The sequence below is a fragment of the Lonchura striata genome, chromosome 14 (assembly GCF_046129695.1).
Source record: "Lonchura striata isolate bLonStr1 chromosome 14, bLonStr1.mat, whole genome shotgun sequence".
In the NCBI taxonomy this organism is placed as follows: domain Eukaryota; kingdom Metazoa; phylum Chordata; class Aves; order Passeriformes; family Estrildidae; genus Lonchura; species Lonchura striata.
In genome coordinates, this window is record NC_134616.1 from 6,506,552 (window position 1) to 6,527,188 (window position 20,637).

The 20,637-nt window shown below is 42.8% G+C and overlaps 1 protein-coding gene across 1 annotated transcript in view; it reads right to left on the bottom strand.

Annotated features, from left to right (window-relative positions):
• Positions 1-12,964, bottom strand: part of MSN (moesin) — a 41,001-nt gene extending 28,037 nt beyond the window's left edge. Inside the window, exon 1 of the mRNA XM_021548386.2 lies at positions 12,832-12,964. Within this exon, the coding sequence (XP_021404061.1) occupies positions 12,832-12,843 (12 nt within the window). The 5' untranslated portion in view covers positions 12,844-12,964. The remainder of the gene's footprint in view (positions 1-12,831) is intronic.
• Between the last annotated feature and the right edge of the window lie 7,673 nt (positions 12,965-20,637).

Sequence of the window (20,637 nt, forward strand, 5' to 3'; positions counted from 1 at the left end):
GTGAATGTCTGCCAAAAATCACAAGCACCTACTTTGCTGGAAGGAGCTCAAAATAAGATCAAGACAGGATGCTAACAAGACAAGTGTGACCTGCATTGAGCTATCACACGTACAGTAAGTACTTGAGGCTACTGAGCTAATAGACTAAATACTCAGTTCCTATGTAAAGGTCTCTAAATTCATCTACAGTTAAGAATTGTTTCAGAGGTAACTTGGAATCAAGGACAAATAAAATTGCTACACTCCAACACTCTGATAATCGCTAAAGACACTTTCCACAGGGAAGAAAGCATGAAGATAACTGCTCTGGCCAAGCTCTTCCTTATAAAGGACTCACATTTAGATAAAAAGTCAGAGCAAGCTTATCTGTTTCACATGCTTCTCTCTGGCCTTCAACTAAGAGACTCCTAGCAGTTTAGCTCTGTTACAGGGAGGGGAGCTGAACACAGAGCTGCCTGTTCTAGACACCCAGAGCTGGCCTGGGTGTGGCACATCAAGTTCTTGGCCAGCTCACAGCCCTCACTGAACCTCTGAACAATGGCCAGACTTCTAGGAGCTAGAACACAGTCTTACTGTGGGATCTGACTGCCCAGACTATGAGCCATCCCTCCAAATTTAACTACATGCACAGTCAAGTATGAGCTAAAGCTGTTTCATCATCCTGTGATTTTCAGCTTTATCATTTCCAGCACGCTAGACAAATCCTGCAACTTCCTTTCAGTACAGGGTCTCATTTAGGCTGGCTGCATTTTCATATCTATTTAGGTCACAGTTCCCTAAAACACAGGATTTCCCCTAAATGGCTCAGTTCTACACTTCTTTTTAATATTCAGTTTCCCCACCCATATTTGCTTCCCTCACCACTGACTTATTTTAGATTTTAAATAGTTCTGTTGGGACTGTCCACAGTTTATAAAAAAATCAGCTTGTGATTGCTGAAGTATTCTTTGTTATTTTAAGCTCCATCTACTTCAAGCATTTGTGCTTTCCTAATACAGAGGAGAACAGCTACACCACAGAACCCCATGTCCCAAAAGGTTCCTGAAGGGGCATAGGGGCTGAGGAGAGCAGTGCCAGCACATGCAGTGTCTGTATCCACCACCACAGAAAGCCATTCCAAACAACCTGCACCCTCCGAATCACTTCTCTGGGTTCATTCTTGTACTCCACAATGACACCACAAGTAGGAATTCAAAAGGATGAATCAGGGTGGGAATAATTTGTCTGTTATTTACTCCAGCAGAATAATTTCATTGGTCCTGTTCACTGCATTTACACAGGGGCACTGCTACAGGCCATAGAAGAGAAAGGGCAAGATGGCTTTTTGGGTACAACTGGATAAGATGGACCAAGCTACTGAACCACTCTTATTCCTCACTCCTAGGCATCCTTTATCCTTTGCAGCAGCTCTGATACACAAACTCGTGGTGAGATTTACCATCAAGCCACATATATACATGCCATTAACCCCATTTTCTGTTGAACCTCAGAACTGATGCAAAACTTCACAGTGGCAGCAAACCATCAAAGCTCTCAAGCAAGCAACAAAGTTTAGTCCATTCAAGGCTGCAATTAAATCCACACTCTTGGGTTCACATTCATACACTTCTTGAAATGCACTGTTTGAAATGGGACTATTTTAGAAAGAAGCCTGATGAACTTCAGCTGACTCCTAAGACCTAGATGCATTGATGAAGACATTACTGAATGCCCAGGACTGTCAGTGGTCAAGACTTGCTAACATAAACAGACTTCTTGTATCAAATGGGCAAGAGTAATTTCCTCATACGAATTGCAGTTTCAATATCTAGATCTTTGGTTCCCCTCTACAGAGATGTTATGGGCCATCTTTTATGCAGCCAAACATGCACATAAGCCAGACTGTTAGTGGTCTTCCTAAAGCTGCAGGTCAAACATGGGAAACTCAACTGGGTGGTAGGAAGAGAAATAGCCAGATGCTGAGTACATCTCCTGAGTGGTCAACATACATGCAGATACAACCTAAAAAAGCAAACAGTAAAACTCACTAGACTAAGGAGAGGCAGGGAGCCTGAAAACCAGCCTTCTGCAAAGAACATTCAGAAGTCAACTAGAGAGTTTAGCTCTTACCCAGACCTGAGGTGTAGGGCTGTTTTATGTTTTCAGGTTTTTCAATATGCTAAGGTACAGCAGCATAGGGTTGGCAAACATGAATTCAACTCTGATCAAAATCAGGGTCTCCTTCAGTGTTCCTGCATGCAGATATCTTACCCCTAGCTGCACTTCTTCAGAACACTGGAAGCAGTAAGAGCAGCTAACTACTCCTGCTCAGGCTTGTTGTGGAAATGGATAACTACACATTAATGCATCTAATCACCCATCTTTCTCTAAGAGAATTGCAGAGCAGCAAAATTATTTGGTTTATAAGACTGTCTGAATCCTCTCAGATCACAATTATTGTCAAATCCTTCCAAACACTGCCAAATCAAAGCTGTCATTTGAATATGGTAAAAGCATTTAATGGCAAAGTCCTCTATGCCAAACTTTTCTGAGTCCAGAGCATTTGCACGAAGCCATTTGTAAAAAGACAAGGAAAAACTTGAAAGCACAGAGCAATGGTCTAAAACATGGTCTAAGATGTTCTACAGAGAGAAAAAGAAAAATATATATATACTCACCAAGCATTTTTATGCAATATTAAAGACATTCAAAATTTAGCCATTGGAGAAGTGGCTGGCCACCTCTGGCTAAGATACATTTGGTGCTTAGGGGTAGAAGAGACTATGCACAGAGGTGAATCAAGTACAGAGCAAGCAACAAAGCCTATATATTAAATCTGTCAAAACTCAAAGCAGCAAAGGAGCAGGACAGCCTTCTGACAGATTTTTACTTGATTATTTACCATTGTCAGAACAAACACTAAGATAGCATTGTATTTCTGTGCATGATGCTGAAGCAAGTATTGTTAATATTGGTCTGATCTTTTAGTGATTTATAGACTACTTAGTCCTTCTATTTGCTCTGTCTTTTGGTAGATTCAACACAACACTACTATACTGATATATTCTTACAGCTGAAAATGCTGGCATGAACTCCCTTTCTAAAAAAGATCTCTGCCCTGAACTGCTGGATGTGCAAAAGGGGATTCAAACTGAGCATAATACATTGCATTGCCTCTTGCAATCATCCTTTAATCTGAGATGTTAGTAACAAAGGGAAAAAAAAAAAAAAACCTGAGTTGGGGATTTTTGAGAGTTGCATTTCTGCATATGTGGCTGCCAACACAGAACCTCAGGTATACAGTGCAGAGATCATTAGTGTCTATAGATTTCACAGAGCCCAAGACACATGCAGCAGCAAGACATTACAAATAGAGTAAGAAAATTAATTTTTAGGGACTTGCTGCTTCCCAGTTTGTCATAGCTGGGTCAGAATACTATCAATTTCAGGTACAGTTTAGTGTTTTAAGCAAACAAACAAAAAAAAAAAGTCAATACTTGGGTTTTTTCAATACCAACTTCAGGTAAAAGGGGTTCCTCGATAGTTTTTGAAGTGAAGGACTAACATAGCAACAACAGAAGAATGTCACCTCAGTATTACAGCAAAGAATAAGTTACAGTCCAGCTTCTGTAACAAAATCAGCACAATGGAGCTGCAGACTGGAGGACTAAGACATCCCTTACCAAAATGTTGTCTTGGCTTAGTGATAAAGTATTTCATAATCTTGAATAAGGCTCTTCAAGCCTTCCACAGTCCCAACCATGGACTTGGAACTTCCGGATATTTTTAGTAATACTAGTATTTTCTGACCCCATTATTCAAATTACCAGTAACCTTAGAGTTTTTGAGGCAGCTCACAAAATGAGCAGCCTAACAGTTCATACAGCAGCTTCTGTTGTCCAGGGAATTGTGAATAGTGAAGTGATAGAACATAATCATTTTACTGCCATCTGCTTCCAATACTTCACCAATGCAAACAAATCACATGTTAAGTGTGCCTTAGTGAAAATTACAGATACTGCAACAAAAATCCAGTTGCTCAAACAGCACATTTTCAGTAACAGAAGAAGCCAGATTTCTCTTTAGGCAAGCTCAGATCCTGATTTTTCACTGTAGGAGGATAACTGTAGCTACAGAACACTGAATATGGACAGACACTGGATTCAATACATCTCAGTTGAAGCCTTCATTGTCTATCCAAAAAAACAAATGAAGTTAATCAGTCACTTTTTCAAAAGCAGTTTTATAGTTCCTTAATATTGAGATACATATGGGAACAAATTAAATAAACAGATGTTGGCAAAACAGTTATTGATACTTAAGCTTTCAATCTCATCTCACAGACCACAGACATTTCTTAACATTTGGATGCAACACACAGTAGTAACAAGAAACACACTAGAGAAGTAACACCCTTCTTATGCATGCTGTGCAGTGTCTCCATTAATGACTGCACTAATGTAAAAACTTAGAGGAAAATGTGAATACAATGAGTTATATAATGTAGTTACATTCCCAAATGATAACTTTGCTGATTTTAAAAACAAAATACACACAAACCATACACTGTGCCCGAATGCACCACAACAATACACCAAAGCAAACACGTGACAATATTGCATGTTTTTATTGCTTAAACACCAAGTAGTCTATTGTCTCAGCTGCACTATAAGCTACAATATAAGCAAGTTTCTTTTAATCCTTCCAGCTTTCCAGGCAATTTTGATTTCTTTCAGATCTGTTTTAGAAGTCTGAGAGTAATTAGACTGACCAAGTCATTGGGTGCTCTGGAAAGGCATTTAAAGGACATTGAAGTGTTTAAGAGACAATGCAGTCATCAGGCACAACCAAGGCTCTTAATATTCTTCTACAATAAGGTCACCCACTCAATGGATGAAGGAAAGGTGGTGGATTTAGTTTTCCAGTATTTTAGTAAAGCTTTTGATACTGCCTCTCAAGGCATCCTTCTGGACAAATTGTTCAGCTGCAAGATAAGGAAGTTCAAAGTGTGCTGGATGAAGAACCAGAGGCAGCAGGGCTCAGAGGGCTGCAGGGAATGGGGCTGTGCCTGGCTGGCAACCAGTCACCAGTGATGTTCCCCAGCTCTCCATAATAGGGCCAGTGTGGCCCAGTATTTTTATCAATTATTTGGATTGCAGGAGCTGAATGCACCATTAGCAAAGGTACTGACAATACCAGCACTGGCTGTGCTGCTGACTCACTCAAGGGACACAAGGTCTCACGAAGGCATCTAGATAACTCAGAGCATGAGTGATCAGTGGCATTAAATTTAAAAAGAGCAAATGCCAGATTCTGCACGTGGAGCAGGGTAATACCAGGCACAAGTCCAGAGTGGGAGAGGAGTAGCAGGAGAGCAGCAGCCCTGCAGAAAGGGATCTGAGAGTGCTGGTCAGCAGCAGGCTCAGGAGCAGCCAGCACTGTGCTCTTGTAGAAAAAAGGGCAAAACACACCCTAGCGGGGCATCAAACACAGCAAAAACAGCCAGTCCAAAGAGCTTATCTTCATTAAAATTTCTATTTATTGATCTGTAAGCAAGTCCTTACTTCTAATACATATGTACAAGCCCCTCCTTCTCTACCATTTCTGACTAACAGGATTGTTTTCATATAAGCATTGTATCACCAAGTATTTTGTGGGTTTTGCATTAAAACTTTATTACTGGGCAACCTGATATTGCTTGAATTTGTCAGCAGTAGAACTGCCTTATTTCTTATAGTGTGCCTTCAGAGCCATTTGCTGACATTCTGCAAGTCCTGTAGACTACAATTGTCAGGAAGATATCCAGTTCTGGATTTTAACAGAGAAAAAAAAATTAAACATAACCAAAACCCTCTTGTCCATCCAGAAAACTGCCTGAAAAGATATTTAGCATATTGAGGAACTAATTTTTTTTTTGTCCTCTGAATATACTATTCATGAAAAGTGAATTAAAAAATAAAATCTATGCCATATTTATATTCTTAGAGATATTATGAATGAAAAGTCACACCGATGGAGGATGGAAGATATCAAGCATCCTGCCACTTCATCCTACTCATTTCTCTGGCAGTTCAGTTTCTGCACTGTAACCAAACACAATGGAATTCCAGGCTAAATTTTTCCTTTCAACTGTACTGTACAGTTGAAAAGCTATGGCAAGGAAAAAGTTAGCCCAGAATTCCATTAGTGAGCCTAGAATCCTATGCTTTATTAGCCTATGTTATATAAAACCAAATATATTTATGAAATGCTGTAACTATGTGATTGATCAGATTGCATTGGCAGGTTTTTCCTGTACTAAGTCACTTCACCAGTATAACTAAATTCCCAATCAAGAGAGAAAAAAAATGCTCTGATAAGGGCCTAGAAAGGAGAATAGTAAATATCAGTGATATACAGACAGACAAAACTGGTTCATGGCTGCAGAAAGTCATCAGTTTACAGCTAGACTCAGACTTTTCCAACCAAACTGATTCTGTGATTCCACCTCAAGAACATAGGAAGGTATACAATGACAGAGAAACTGTTCTCCTATATGTTGCATGCAAAATTCTCCAATATCAATTTAACAACCCCACTGCCCCACCAAAAAAAAGAAAAAATACAACGAAAAATACAAGCAAGATTTTACAGTATTCAGCCTCCAGGACAGTAAAATTCTGTCCCTGAGAAGCCTTTCTGGAGAACTAGAAACTTGCAAGAATACAGCTCAGTCTGGACCACGAATACCATGGCACTTGATTCACTGCTTCAGGAATTCTTTCTGAACTCTTCTGCAATTTCATTTTACTCTACACAGAATCACAGCTGGCAGAGAAAGGAATGTCTCTTCCCTTTTCTAGTCTGTCATCTCATTCTTGCCTAATTACAGGTTACTCTACAGAGCTGATCAGATTCTGAGCTTTTTCATTCATTCCTCCTTTAGGGGCACTCCTCTGCCCTTTTCCATAGCTATTCATCAACCAGCAACAGCCAAAGGGAAAGAGGCCTAGCATGGCCAAGTACTCCTCTTCCTTAGCCTGGCAATAGGATGAGAACTGATCAACATTTTTTCATCCACAGTTTATATCTTTCAATAGGTTCCTCAGCTCCTACTGCAGCTTCAGAGATGTTAGTACAACTAGGAAAAAGCATTCTGCAGGAGTCATGCCTTTAAAAGCATCTTCAAAGGATGTTTTTTTCCCCATTTAAGTTCAACAAACTGCTTTACAAAGGCGAGGAGTTTCTGACTGCCCCACTACTGCCCTGGAGAATCACACATTCACAGAAGTGAATATATCCTTTCACAGCTGCACAGGAAGGAAGCAGCACTACATCACCTACCTATTGATAGCCACAGTTGCTGCAGCCATAATTGTCTCTTGTTAATATAAGGCCCAAACTTCTGCAATTTCAGGTTCTAAACCTCCAAACAGTTGTAGATGATCCTGTCGTCTTATAACCATCAAGACTGCCAGTGACTGTCTCTTCCTACCTCCCCACCATGTATTTGCTTTAAACACTACCTTAGAGTCAGCATTAGCTACAGGACTCAGAAGGGTGGGTTTTATGCCCACAATTTCCAAAACACTTGAATGCTCCACCTAGAAACAGCCACAGGAAAGTTACAAAAAGATGTGCTTGAAAGAGTAGCCTTCCATCAACCTAGAGACTTCAGCCTAGTTTGGAAGTTTCAGATGGGATAAAAACAAACTTAATTCAGTATTATTGGCTGGACTGTGCAAATACCTGCTGTTCCCAAATACCCCTAGGGAAAAGCAAGCGATTAACTGGCTGCTTACTACTGCTCTTAATTTACATCAGTTAATTGCCCTGGATTATTCCTGGGTAGAGAGAGATTTCCTCTTTTCAGCAGCAGACTCCTCGATGAAGTTGGTTTCTGGTATAATCACTGAGCAAACAGACAAAAGGGAAACGGGACACTGGAATGACAGAGATCCAAGGAGTTGAAATCTTGGAGCTCTTTTCAAACAAACGCCATTGTAGTTCTCAGAACAGTGATTAAGCACAGATAACAGCTTTATTGTGCAAATTCAGGGAGGCCCTCTTGCTGCACAGAAGGGGAAAAAAAAAAAAAAAAAAAAAAAAAAAAAGAAATTAAGTCAGCCAAATAAGGTTGCTTGAGCTGCACCGAGCCAGGAAAGAGTCCAGGAGATGACGCAGCCAGAGGAAGCTTTTAGTCAGCTTCCTTCAGAGCCTGGAGCAGGGCCAGAGCCACCTCGGAGGAGGAAGAGGGGCTCCTCTGTGGAGTAGCCGCTGACCAGCAGGGACGTGGCCAGGCCAGCAGGGTGCTGTCCCCAGGCACACCCAGTGTCACAAGCACAAGCTTTTTGAATCCTTTGGTTTCGGTTCATCAGCTGTCTTTCAAGCAGCTACTAGGGACTTAGAGTTTGAGGAGAATTTAGCTTCAGACTAGACATTATACATAAAACTGAACAAAGTTTCCTCTAGAGACAGAGATGCCATTTCCTTTCAAAATAAACGAGTCCATATTAAGACATCTTATGAGCCACCCTCATGAGTAAAGCAAGAATTGTAATGAAACTTCAGGCGTGACTAATTACACAAGGTAGAATCACCCCAAGGAAAGGGCTGCAACGCCCTGAAAAGATGCTTTAAAAAAAGATGCTGCTTGTAGATGTTATGGTGATAGGATATTTGCAAGAAGTGAGCCCCTGATTGGAGACACTCTGTTCCCCGTAGGATTCTTACAGCAGAAGCAGCAGACCTAAAGCTTTCCTGGGGCCCCTTTTATTGGGTACACCTCATTGGGTGCTGCCTCCAGCAACAAATCAAGAGGGCAAAAATTAAATAAAGGACTCAAGTAAGATGTTTAATCTTCTAAAACCTCTTGTATGACAGTCTATATGTAACATTGTCACCTTGAAGTTTTATGAACTGAATCATGACTACCAATTCAGATCAGGCACTTGGAACAGTTCTTGCTCACAACAGTGTAAAACCACTATAACTAATGGGTTTTGCCCAGACAGGGACAGGGTTTGCCATAAGATGAGAAAGGAAGATTTTACCAGTATGTAAAAACAAAGTGAGTATTTGTTTCTCATCAATAGTATAGTTTTAAATCCCCGTTTAACTTTAATATAGAGGGCCTAAAAGTACCAAACAAGCTTTTACTCAGTCAAGCTTAATTGCTTCACATGACATGAAGTAAAACCTTACTATTCTTGCAGAACCTAGGGACCAAGCTGTTGAATACTATACAAGCTAGGGTGCAAAGGCCTTTCCTGTTTTGCAAAATCCCATGGTAGGAATAAAGCTACAGATAATTCACTGCTTCCTAGTTTCAGTAGTTTACCTGGTTCCACTGTAAACTCAGCATGTTTTAGGTATTGCTGCTTCTGAACTACAAAGTCATCTGAAAATCACCAACAGGAGTGATATTCTGTATAAAGCAAGGTCTTTGGGAGCATTCAAATGCATCTCTTTACATCATATATCTGATGGCATTAGAAGAAACATAATGGATTGAGTTTGCCTAAAAAGTTAAGCACACACGTTAAACTTGGATCAGTGTCACCAAGCTTCCCAAGTTGTACTGAGTGAGGAAAGGAAGAGATAGCCCCAATGTGTCAGTCATGAAATGAGACAGAAGGCATCTAGAATGCTTCTAGAGTTCCTTCATAGCACAATGGGATCAGGAGAAAAGTGCCCATCTACTAAAGTCACAGTTTTCATCACTATCCTTTCCCCCTTCAAGACATGAACGAAATTCCGCAAGAGGAGAAATAAAGAAGACAAATTATCCAAAAAAGTGTAGCCTTCTATTCATAGTTGCCATCTTGTTGCAACATTTGGTAGCAAGTAGCCACAGACACAAGAAACTAATTAACCAGAGGATTCTCCTGATACACACCTCAATCTCTCAGTTATTTTTCTTCTAAACAGAACCCTGAAGTTCAAAGAACAACAGGGGGAAAAAAATCTTCTAGGACCTTTCAAGTCCTGCTGGGAACTAGGACCATCAATTCAAACTACAGACAGGGTTCATAAAGATCCTAATAACTATTGCTATACTCAGCTTCAAACTAAGGTATAATAAACTCTGGACTGGCACCTTTTCCCTTATTACCTTGTAAAACTTTCTGTATTCACAAGCCTAGGTTTGATGAAAGCCCTTTCTCTACAATGTTACCCAGAACAGAACTGCCCAAGTCGTGGTGACAGGACTGTTGAGTGTGCACCTCACATGTGATGAATGCTCCTGTTTCACGTTCAGTGGCCCATCCATTCACAGAGTAAGCACATACATAGGCAAAACAGTCAATGAATCCCAGAATAGAAGCCTTGCATCCACCAGTCACGGAGAAATCAGAGCCTACTCGTGGCAAATAAACAAACTGCACACAACTGGAGGATAGACTTCTCAGAGCTTGCCAACAGCTCAGTTTTAGCACTCAAGTACTTCAACCCTCTGCAGTACAAAGTAGGGGGGGGAATTATATACCCTTTCTGGTGTCTGCTTTAACTGTTCACACTTCACAAACTTTCCAGAACACAAAATGCTTAAACCAGAGTTGTATCACTAGATTAAACCGTGAAGGCTTCCTGTTGAGAGAGTATGGCAAGATCAGCAGGCTGATGCATGATGGACTTTCTACACAGCCTACAAAGCCTCCAGCAACCAAACCCCCCCATTACATGTCACAACAGCAAATCATGTGCACTAGTTCAAAGGTTACCAGAGTTAATCTTGGATTCTTATTAATAGTGCTACACAGCCTAGTGTCACTCATAGCAAATCTCCCATAACAAAATGGAAATCTCCAGCTACATGTGCTAACATTTAGCCTAGCTTGAGGAGGTGTAGAGACTCAGAACTCAACAGGTTTTGCTGCTTAAGCCACGCAGCAGCATGTTTCTGTAAGCCTGGTGAGATGAATGATAAGAGCTACCAACCAAGTAGTTTTGACACAAATGCTTTTCCTGCCCAGCCAGAACTGTTCCCTAGAACATTTCCTCCATCTGTCTTCTTCACAATGGATTTATTTTTGTGATGAAGCCCACATAAACCTACATCTAACTGCCCAGGTTTCACCCACATTTGACCTTGATTTTTTTTTCCTTGACTTAGGAAAGCCTCTTGCGCTTTACTGTTTTGTTAATTAAGCAGCTATTAACAAATCTTAAGCTAGCACAGTAGTAGTCATGTTTATTTCACATGAAGAACTGATTATACAGTTATGCCAGCATATCCTGCTCCTGCAAAACAAAGATCAAGAAATAATGTTTCAAATATTATTTCAGTTGGGTCTGTAACTAGAGCAGATGAGGCAGGAAACCAAAGGCTGATACAGCAGCAGGCCTGCAGCTCTGTACTGCAACAGGCACAGACTCTGGAACCACTCTCTGTAGAGCCTTCAGTGTGCAATACAAAGCATTACACCAAAACACTTGCATTTCTCTATCTGCTCCAGCTTTTAAAAGCTCCAAAAGCAGAACTGCTCTGTCAAAACCAGAACTGCTCTGTCAAAACCAGAAAGCAGCAGACTGAGAAGGTGGATCCAGCCTAGGGTGTGTCTGCGGAGGCTGCAATGAGCACCTCGCAGCCAGCGTTCAGATTCAGCCTGGTGCTGGGAACCCCGCCCCGCAAGCCTCTCTTGTTCAGGATTTCTTGGCCGATCCACGCTAAAAAAAGTCACTCATCACAACTGTAAACTCTCTGGCTAAAAGGTCTCCACTGCATTTTACAGAGATGTCCCCTAACTTGTGTTATTTCTGTTAATCTTACTGAATTTATTACCTGTATGTTAACTTTTTTTGTAAATAAATCTTCATTAATCACTAGTATTTGATAGAAGGCCCTTCTAAAGCCTAAGAAAATACTGTCTTAACCTTGAAGAGGCTGAGAATCGACATCCTTTAAGACGTTGATGTTTAAATAATAATAACCATCATCTAGCTATCCATGCTATCAGAGATGGCATTTAAAACATCAGGAAAATTAGCTGTCAATCAAATAGGTATTCGCTATCTAAAGTAAAAAAAGTAAACTATTAGAAGAAAAGAAAATCACAGTGAATTTCATTTCAACTTCTATTTGCACAGAGGTAAGTTTCTGTTTGGATTTGTCTTTTTCCTCTCCTTTATGTAAACCACAGACTCTTAGCTTAAACATTAGATGTTCTTAGGCCATTTCAGATAATTCCGGTACGGAAACATCCAGAGACTTCCAGCCTGCTCCTTCCTGTTTTATCAATGAAGAGCTGGGACTAATTCTTTCGCTCCAACCAGGAGAAATTAAATGGAAAAACCCCATGCTCCTCATTAGTCACCGAACTCCTGCTGCGAGGCGAGTCAAGTACAGACTTGACTAGACTTTTCTAAAGTACCAAAACCTCTCCAGCCAAGAAATACCTCGAGTCAAGCTGGGACAAGGTTCCCTGGCAACCCGAACTGACTAACTAACTGCAAGTTGTGAAAACCCCAACTTCTCCTCCTCAGGGCGCGCACGAGGCGGCCATGGCAGCGCCCGCTCCCACCAGGCTCCCGGAGCTCGCCCCGCTCCCCCCGGTGCGGCCGCACACGCGGGCGGCGCCGCCGCGCTCCGCCGGACATTTTGGGGCGGAGAGGCGGCCCCGCCGCGCCGAGACCCCGCGGTGCGGGCGCGGCCCCTCGGCCGGGGCAGCACAAGATGGAGGGGCGGGCGGGAAGCTCCGCTCCCCGGGACCCCTCCGTGCTCCTCGCCGCTCCCTCCGGGGCGGCCGCCGCCGGCCGGGGCGCAGCCGAGCGCGGGCGGGAGGAGCCCCCAGGCCGCGCCCGCCCGGCCCCGCGCACCCGCCCGCACCCCGCGGCGGAGCCTCCGCTCTGCCCCGCGCCGGCGGCACGCACCGTTTTCGGCATCTTCCCGGCGGGCTGGGCACGGCCGTCGCTCCTCCTGCGCCGGTGGGGATCCGCACGGGCTCCGCGCTGCTTCTAACGGGACTCCGCGCCGCGCCTCTCCGCCCGGCCAGGCCCCGCCCGGCCCCGCCCGGCCGCCTCCGTGCGGGGCTGGAGCGGCGGCGCCCCCGCCCTGGGAAGGCCGAGCCGGGCGGGCCCTGCGGAGCGGCCCGGGAGGGGCGCGGCCTCGGGGGCTGCGGGGGCTGCGGCGCGCTCCCGTCGGTGCAGGAGCCGAGGGCTTCCAGCGCCCATGAAGTAGTGCCTACACAGCCCCGGTCGCAGAAGTTTATGCGCGGATCGGTGTCATTGGGATTTCTGGTTCTTGATAAAAGCATTATTTAAGAAAATAGCGCTATTTTGTCGGCGACTGTACTGTTCAAAGTAAGACCGCAGCACTGACTTGTGAGCAATGCTTCTGTCCCTTGTTAGCCAGAGCCGCTTGCACACAGGTGCAGCTCAGCGCGCTGCCAGCCCAGCATCCCCGTGCGCTGTTCTGTACAAGATTTTCACAGCCACCTGTTTGATTTAAAAGTACACTTCCAGCTTGTACGGAAAATCACGCTATGATAAGCCAGTCTCTATAAAAGAGTCAGAGGAGTCCTGCAACTTTATTGAAATCAAGGGAGAGAATCCACTGGTACACACACATATCCCCAGGGTTTTTTCTCTCGAGGTTTCAGAGGGCGCAGCCTCCCTTTACCCTGAACTCCCGGCCGCACGTTGCCCTCTTCCTTTCCCCATTGGCTGAGGTATTAGGAAGGCACAGACTTCCCGAACCGCCTACCGCGTATTCCCCCCTTGAACCTGTCATTTTACCCCAAAGTTCAGAAACTCAAGCTTGTGCAGACCCACTTGACTGTTTCAGGATCCAAACTGTCTGGGATCTGCAACAAACCTACTGCTCAAAGTTAGCAGAGACATTAAGACCCATTTCAAAGACTTTAATATCCATACCTTCACCTATCGAATTGTTTGTAGAGACATTAGCATACATCTTCCCTCTCAAGTTCCAGATGCTTCAAAAGCCCAAGGGATTGTGGCTCCCTGAAGCTTGGCAAGTCACATCTGGTCCTCAAGGCTTCTCTAAGGCCACACCCACAATCACAGAATATAAATAAGCAACCAAATTCAAGGATGAAAATAGCAGAGGACCACTGGCAGGCCATCCACCAAAGCTTCTCTTGCCATCTTTGTTTTCCAACCACTGATGGAGGGAATCAAGGGTCACCATTTTCATGGGGATTTAAAGAAGCTGTCTCATCTCATTTGGGACATTGAACACAACTTTCATACAGGAAACTAAGTCCTATTTTCTCCCAGGAAATTAGAAGTCATTCTTTTGAAAGTTAACAGTGTCCAGAAGAAGGAAACTAAATAAATGTAAAGTCTTGTTTTTAAAGAAAATAGGAATATATCATTTTTTTTTCCCCTTGACTTTGTGTCTTATTTTCAAATCTGTTAAACATTTTTGTCTGGCAGGAGATGGAAACAGGGTCCAGGCATTTCATTTGCTTCAGCTGAATATGCAGGTTTCACTTAAACTAGAATCTCTATGCTGTGCCTACATAGGAAAAAACATGAGTATAATTGGATTGATGTAAACTGGTGCAACTTTTCTGCACAGGAATTCACAGGGTGTCTAAGAGGCTATTTTACAAAGTTTTCTTCCTTTTCTGTCTCCTTTTACATTGAGACTTTCTTAGACAAGGGCAAACAAGATTGGTTACACTTATTTCCTACAGAAATAGATACTGACAGAAGACATACAGAACAATAGTCATGTGCTCATGATTTTTTGCCAGGTTTGGATCCAGAAATATTAGGTGTGAGCTTTCTTCCTCAATTCAAGAGATTCTGTGGAGATTTCTTTTATACTAGCAACATATACGATGGGGAGAGGCCAATTCTGCTTCTATTGTAACTTCTATACCAATATTCCTTCATAAGACTTAGGTAACTGGAGAATTCCATCAATCTGTTTGCAAAGGTGATAAAACTTTAGATGACAGGAGTCTAGATATTTCCCTGCCAAATTTAAAGGGCCATAATTTAACATCCAGGGATCTAAAATTTTTCTTCATAGTGCTAATGACAGGAGGGCTAATGAGGCAAGTGAATCCCCATGCCAGTGAAACAATCAGATCCAAAGCAGCTGTATTCCCACTTACATTGTGCCAGGCATTGGCCATGTCCTCAGAAAGTCATAAAACCCCGTGTCAAACAGTCCCAAAGAGTCTGAAGAGCTGAGACAAAGCTTCAGCATAACCTACACTTGTTTCTGACCCCAGAAACTTCTCTTGCCTTTCTTCCCTATTATTCATATCGATAGCCAAAACAAAATACCATTCATGCCACTTTGAAAGACAAGAGTATCCTGTGACAGGCACGTGAATCTCTACACCTCGCTTCCTCTCCAGCTTCTTCTTTCCCCCTTCCCCTTCACTCCCGAGGTAGAGAACAAGACATCTGAAATTTGAACCTCATGGCACTCCAGCCACAGTTCCATGATGAATTCCTGCAAATTCCTGGAGGTGCTGCACCAGGACCTGACCTTCCCTGCAGACCTCTCCTTTAGCAGCTGCTGGGGAGCCATGGTGTCATCCAGCAGCCTTTTGCTGAGCTTTCCCTGCCTGGCCATGTGTGAAGACAACCATATCAGTGGATTCCTTGAGAACTGCAGAGGGGTTACATCTCCCTCTGACTTCAGGGTGAAATTCCAAGGGGGAAAAGCATCAGCTGATTAAAAGTCCTCCTTGCAGAAGGCTGGAGAAATGAGTAACATTACCCAGGGCCTCAAAAATGCTGTTACTCCCATACTGCTCAGCTCGCAAATAATATTAAAGTATTTCAGAATTAGATTAGACCAGGATGACATTAAGCATTCTCCTGGGAAGAGGTCTGGTATTTCACTGGGGATTTATTGTCTTGGTTTTATTTTCATCAAGCCTTTTGTAGTAGCTTCTTTAAAGCAGAAAGAACACATAAATTATTTGTTCTAACATACAGAATTATTTAGCATGAACACTAAACAAGGGGCTGTTTTAACAGCATATGGGTTTTCTGACTAATGAGGAATAACTTGAGTTCCCCATTGCATGGCTTTGACAGAAGATAGAAGCCAAAGGTGTTTCATACTAGAGGTGTATTTCAGAGGGCTGAAATAGTTTGATTCACATAAGTAAAGGAAAGCAAAAAATGAAATTGTTACTGTAGTATGAGAACTGCACCTTCAACACACAGTAGTCCTGGATTGACTCTATTTAAAATGAACAAGTCTGGTTCTGAGGTCTTCTTTGAATAGCAGCTAAACTTCCTTCTCCTGTTCCAACTTTAATGCCGATAGGTTCACAATGAATTGCTGTTGGTGATGATATTGGATCTTTTCAGTGTTTAATTATATTTAGTGGTAAAAAGCATATTTCCTCCCAAAAAAGTACTATCACTCCATTCACACCTTTGCATCTTGAGAATTGGAGTAATCTTGTGCAGTGATTCTCAAGCTGGAAGGATGAGAGGGGTAAAGGGAAAGCACACCACATTCAGGAAGGCAGGATTTGAAAAACCTGGAAATAATTCCATTCACATGCAGCTGCAGTGACAGAGCAGAAGCTGATGGGGCCACTGGATTGGTGAACGCTTTTATCTGATCCCTTTTCCACCTCAAGAAAATGAACTCATTGCAGTATGTGGTCCCAGCTCCTGGCTTGTCCACTCACCAGGGCAGAAATAGATGAAACTGCCTGGAAATCCCAGAGATTTGTGTCTGCCAGATGCTTTGTAAAGCCCTAGTTCCTTATTCCCTCCAGCATATAAATCCCCCACTGGAAGTGACAGCCCTGCAAGGGACATGGAGAAGGCTTTACTAGGAACAATGACTCACTGTATGGCCCACACCACTCATCTCTTCCTGTATATCTGGGGATGTGCTGGGAATATGCTGTTTGTGCAGGGGGAGACTAAAGGGGAGAGTTTCAAACCAGACAAAAGGTGTGCAATGAATGCAATGATCATATGAAAAAAAAATGTAAGAACAACCCATCTGCTAGAATTGTCTCATCTTCATTTTTGCTTTGTTTGTACCATATGGGAGCAAATGTTCATGCTTTCTACATCTTGTACTGCTTGCAGCAAAGTAGGGAACAAAGGAAAATCTAATGGATATTCTGGGACTTTACTCCAAATACTTACAACCCAAATAATAGATACCGTGAAGCACAAAAAAAAAATAATGGGAATTTGTCACACAATTTGTGTGAAAGGTACTGATACTGGCACCTTCTCCTTAGAGCAAGGAGGTGGAGTAAATCCCATTGCTCTGTTCCACTTCAAACCAGTGAAGAAAAATTATTCCTGTGGGTGATGGGAAGAATCAAGGTAGGGCTTTTAATTTTAGAGAAATATATCTAATCTAAAAGGTAACTCCACTGCTATTTATTTTGATAGTTTTGAGGGTGTGATGTATAGCCAAAAGGAAACATGCTTACTCATATGTATTTCTTAGAGGCCATTAAGCATTTACAGTAATCACAGCCAGCTAAAAACATACTGGAAGCAAAATGTAAAACACCTACATTAGCCATTGCATTTTATCCCCTTGAGGCATGTTAAGGAAACTTCCTTATCTGACCATTCAGCAGCCACTCTGGCAGTCACACTCCCACCACCAGAGACTTGAATGCTGGGACCAAAGCCCCTTCTCAACAGGCAGCTCCATGACCTGGTAGGGAGCTCACTTGACTCCCTACACACCCCACTCTCAGACAGTCAGACAAGTTTTCCCTACCAGCTTGACCCCAGGGTTCCCACAGCAGAGTCTCAAGCCTCTGGTTGTTTTAAGTAATTTTATCACGGTACAGCAACAGAATCACAGTTTGTCCTGGTGCCTCCAGGGAGGGACCGTGAACAAAGGACTCCCTGCACTTTTACATCCTCACAGTCTGTGCTGGCATAGCCTGGGATCCTCTGAGTCATGGACTCCTGCTGTGGCTCTGTCTGGTCACCTGGCTGGCACCACCTGACCCTGAGCTCAATCCTCAGCCTGCACTGGAGCCTGCACACTGAGCTACCTGCACTAAATGTATTCCTCAACAGGTACCCACAAAACCTCTGGGACATCCACCAGACCTGTCTTGACCAGCAAAGCCTCACTGTAACAAACCATGATGAAAAAAAAAAAACACTAAATCTCCAAAATCTGACAAAATCTCATGCTCTGCTCTTCATCCGTCTTACTTTCTTAACAGGACAATACAAAGTTTGTAGACATAAAATCTAGCAATTTTTTTTCAGTAGGGCTCAGACTGCCTATAGTTTACGCGCATTACTAATAGGCTTTGCTGAAGAAAGGGAGGAGATTTGGAGTCTTCAGCCAAGATCTTCACAGTTTCAGTGCCCCAAAGAAACAGGCTTTGTGGGAGTTTTCTCCTCTCTTCCCCCTCGCTCCTGCTCTGCCTCCTCAGATGGCTGGTGTGGAGCCAAGATGATGGTACTGGTGTGATGACCATGTAGGGCCACTGCCTTTCTGACTCAGAGGTTGGGAACTTGGAGGCTGTAACAAAGGCCACCAGGCACTTCCTTCCATGGCTTCCAGAGAATGGGAGTGGCCAGTCCAACCTCAGGGGCTGAGAACCAGGCTCCAGATGGTTCTGATACGGGTGACCACTGCATAGGAATCTATATGGAAGTCATCAATTCACACTGGGCTTTTTGAAAGGTATCAACATTTAATAATCAGGACTAACTGTATATAGAATCATTCCTAGATGGTGAAAAGGGCCAAAGAAGGATAAAACCGAGTGTTAATGAGCAAGAACCAGGGAGAAGCCACTTCTGAGAGGGATTTTTCAGGTCATGCAGCTTCACTATTTAAAATTAAGCTTCTGCCAAAGGCATGTGGGTCACCAACACTTGCAATGAGCTATAATAGCAGGAACCTCCAGCTGCAAACAAAATCCAGTTATGACAGCACATAGTGGAAGCAGTAGTGTCCTCTAGATTAGAAACAGAGACTAGCAGATAGCTCTCCTTGGTCCTACAAGCCGTGTCATTGGGTGACTGGGTGGTTTTATATTTCTTTTGACTAGCTATCAAAGTAGTATAATAAGATTTGCTATCTCAGAGGGGGCTGACAAAGTTGACATCTTAACACTTCAGGCAACAAATTCTGTATGTTATGTTAATAGTTTACAAAGAAATACTTCTACATATAATCTCAATTCTTAATTTAAGAGATTAGTTTCCTGGATATTTTTTTTTTGAGCTATCAATGCAAAGAGTTTATTTTTCAAGCCTTTTGTGGTGTTACAGTTGAAGTACTTCAGAGTACTGCTAGTACCAAGAGCCAGAGAGGCAGATAGCAGGACAAGAATAACAGCTGTTTTTCTTGTCCAGGCTCTACACTACATAAAAAGGGAAAAACTGTACAACAGTCTTATTTAAAATCCCACCAACTGCAAAGTTGTAGAACAGATGCAGATTAATATGGAGTCTCATTCTCCATATCTTAATGCTTAATGCACAGTATCTTAATGTCTTAATGCACAGTAATAGTGTAAAATATGCCCCTCTACTTGAAAAGTGTCCATATGCTCATGCTGCATAGGTGTCGAGAACAGCTGGAAAGTCAGGGTCATGTATTTGACATTTTCACTCTGCACACATAGAAATATACCGGGTACCAATGTAGAAACAGTTGTTAAAAAGTTTTTCCACATCCCCATCTTCTCAATCTTCTGGGTCTCCTGGAGATTACCAGCTTCTCAGCCACCAACTGCATGAGAAAGTCACATTTACATTAGCTTTTTAATTCAGACCAGGAGTTTGTTTTTGAAGTTAATTTCCTAATTCAGTGCATTTTGTTTCCCATCACGGTGCAGTCTCATACCTGGTGAACTGAATTCCTTTTGGATGTGCTCCAGGAGTGCACCTATCATGCTCCAGCTGTTGGCAAGCATTCAGTTAATTGGGCCAGAACAGAGCAACTCCAAAATCATCCCACTGTGAAGCACATTTAGTGTTCATGTTAAATAGTCAGCACCAGCTCTTTGTTTTCCATATCTGCTCTTATTTCACCACACTACTTTTTAATGTAGGCATGTTTACCTGTCAAAATTATCCTGACTTGCTTGTGTGTCTATAGAACCTGTTCAAATATTTTTAGCAAGATAGATTTTAATCAGGGTGACAGAAGTAAGTTAGGAGACAAGGAGACATGCAGATTTACTGTGGGGACAGTAACCTCCAAGAAAGACAGTCTCAAATGCAGTCAGAATAGCACCTTCAGCCCCAGGCCATCCTGGGAGACATGTATGGGTTTAGCACCAAACTTCAGTTTTGGAGCTGGATTCAAAATTCTCCTTCTCTCCTCTAAAAAATGCCCTAGGTTCACCCATGCATTAAGGCTTCACTGATTAACATCAAATTCCTCCTGGAACAGAGGAGTGCACCTCCCCAGAGGTTTAACCCTCCAGTCAGCCCCTACTCCCACTCAGCTACCCATGACCCTCCCTCTCACCTGACATTGTGATTTAAAAACCTTCTCTCCCTCACACACAGAGCAACTGCTTATAATCTAACTTTCTTCTGCTTCTCCAGGGCTCCAAGACTGACTCTGTGCTCCAGGAATTCCAGCTCCTACAGTGCAGAATCAGAGCAGGGGTGGGGTTCTCAGTCTCAACACTAATACTAACTCAGTTCTCCTCACTGTACTGAAACTTGGTGAAGTGAATCAATGCATTGGAAAATAGGGCTCAGAAAGCC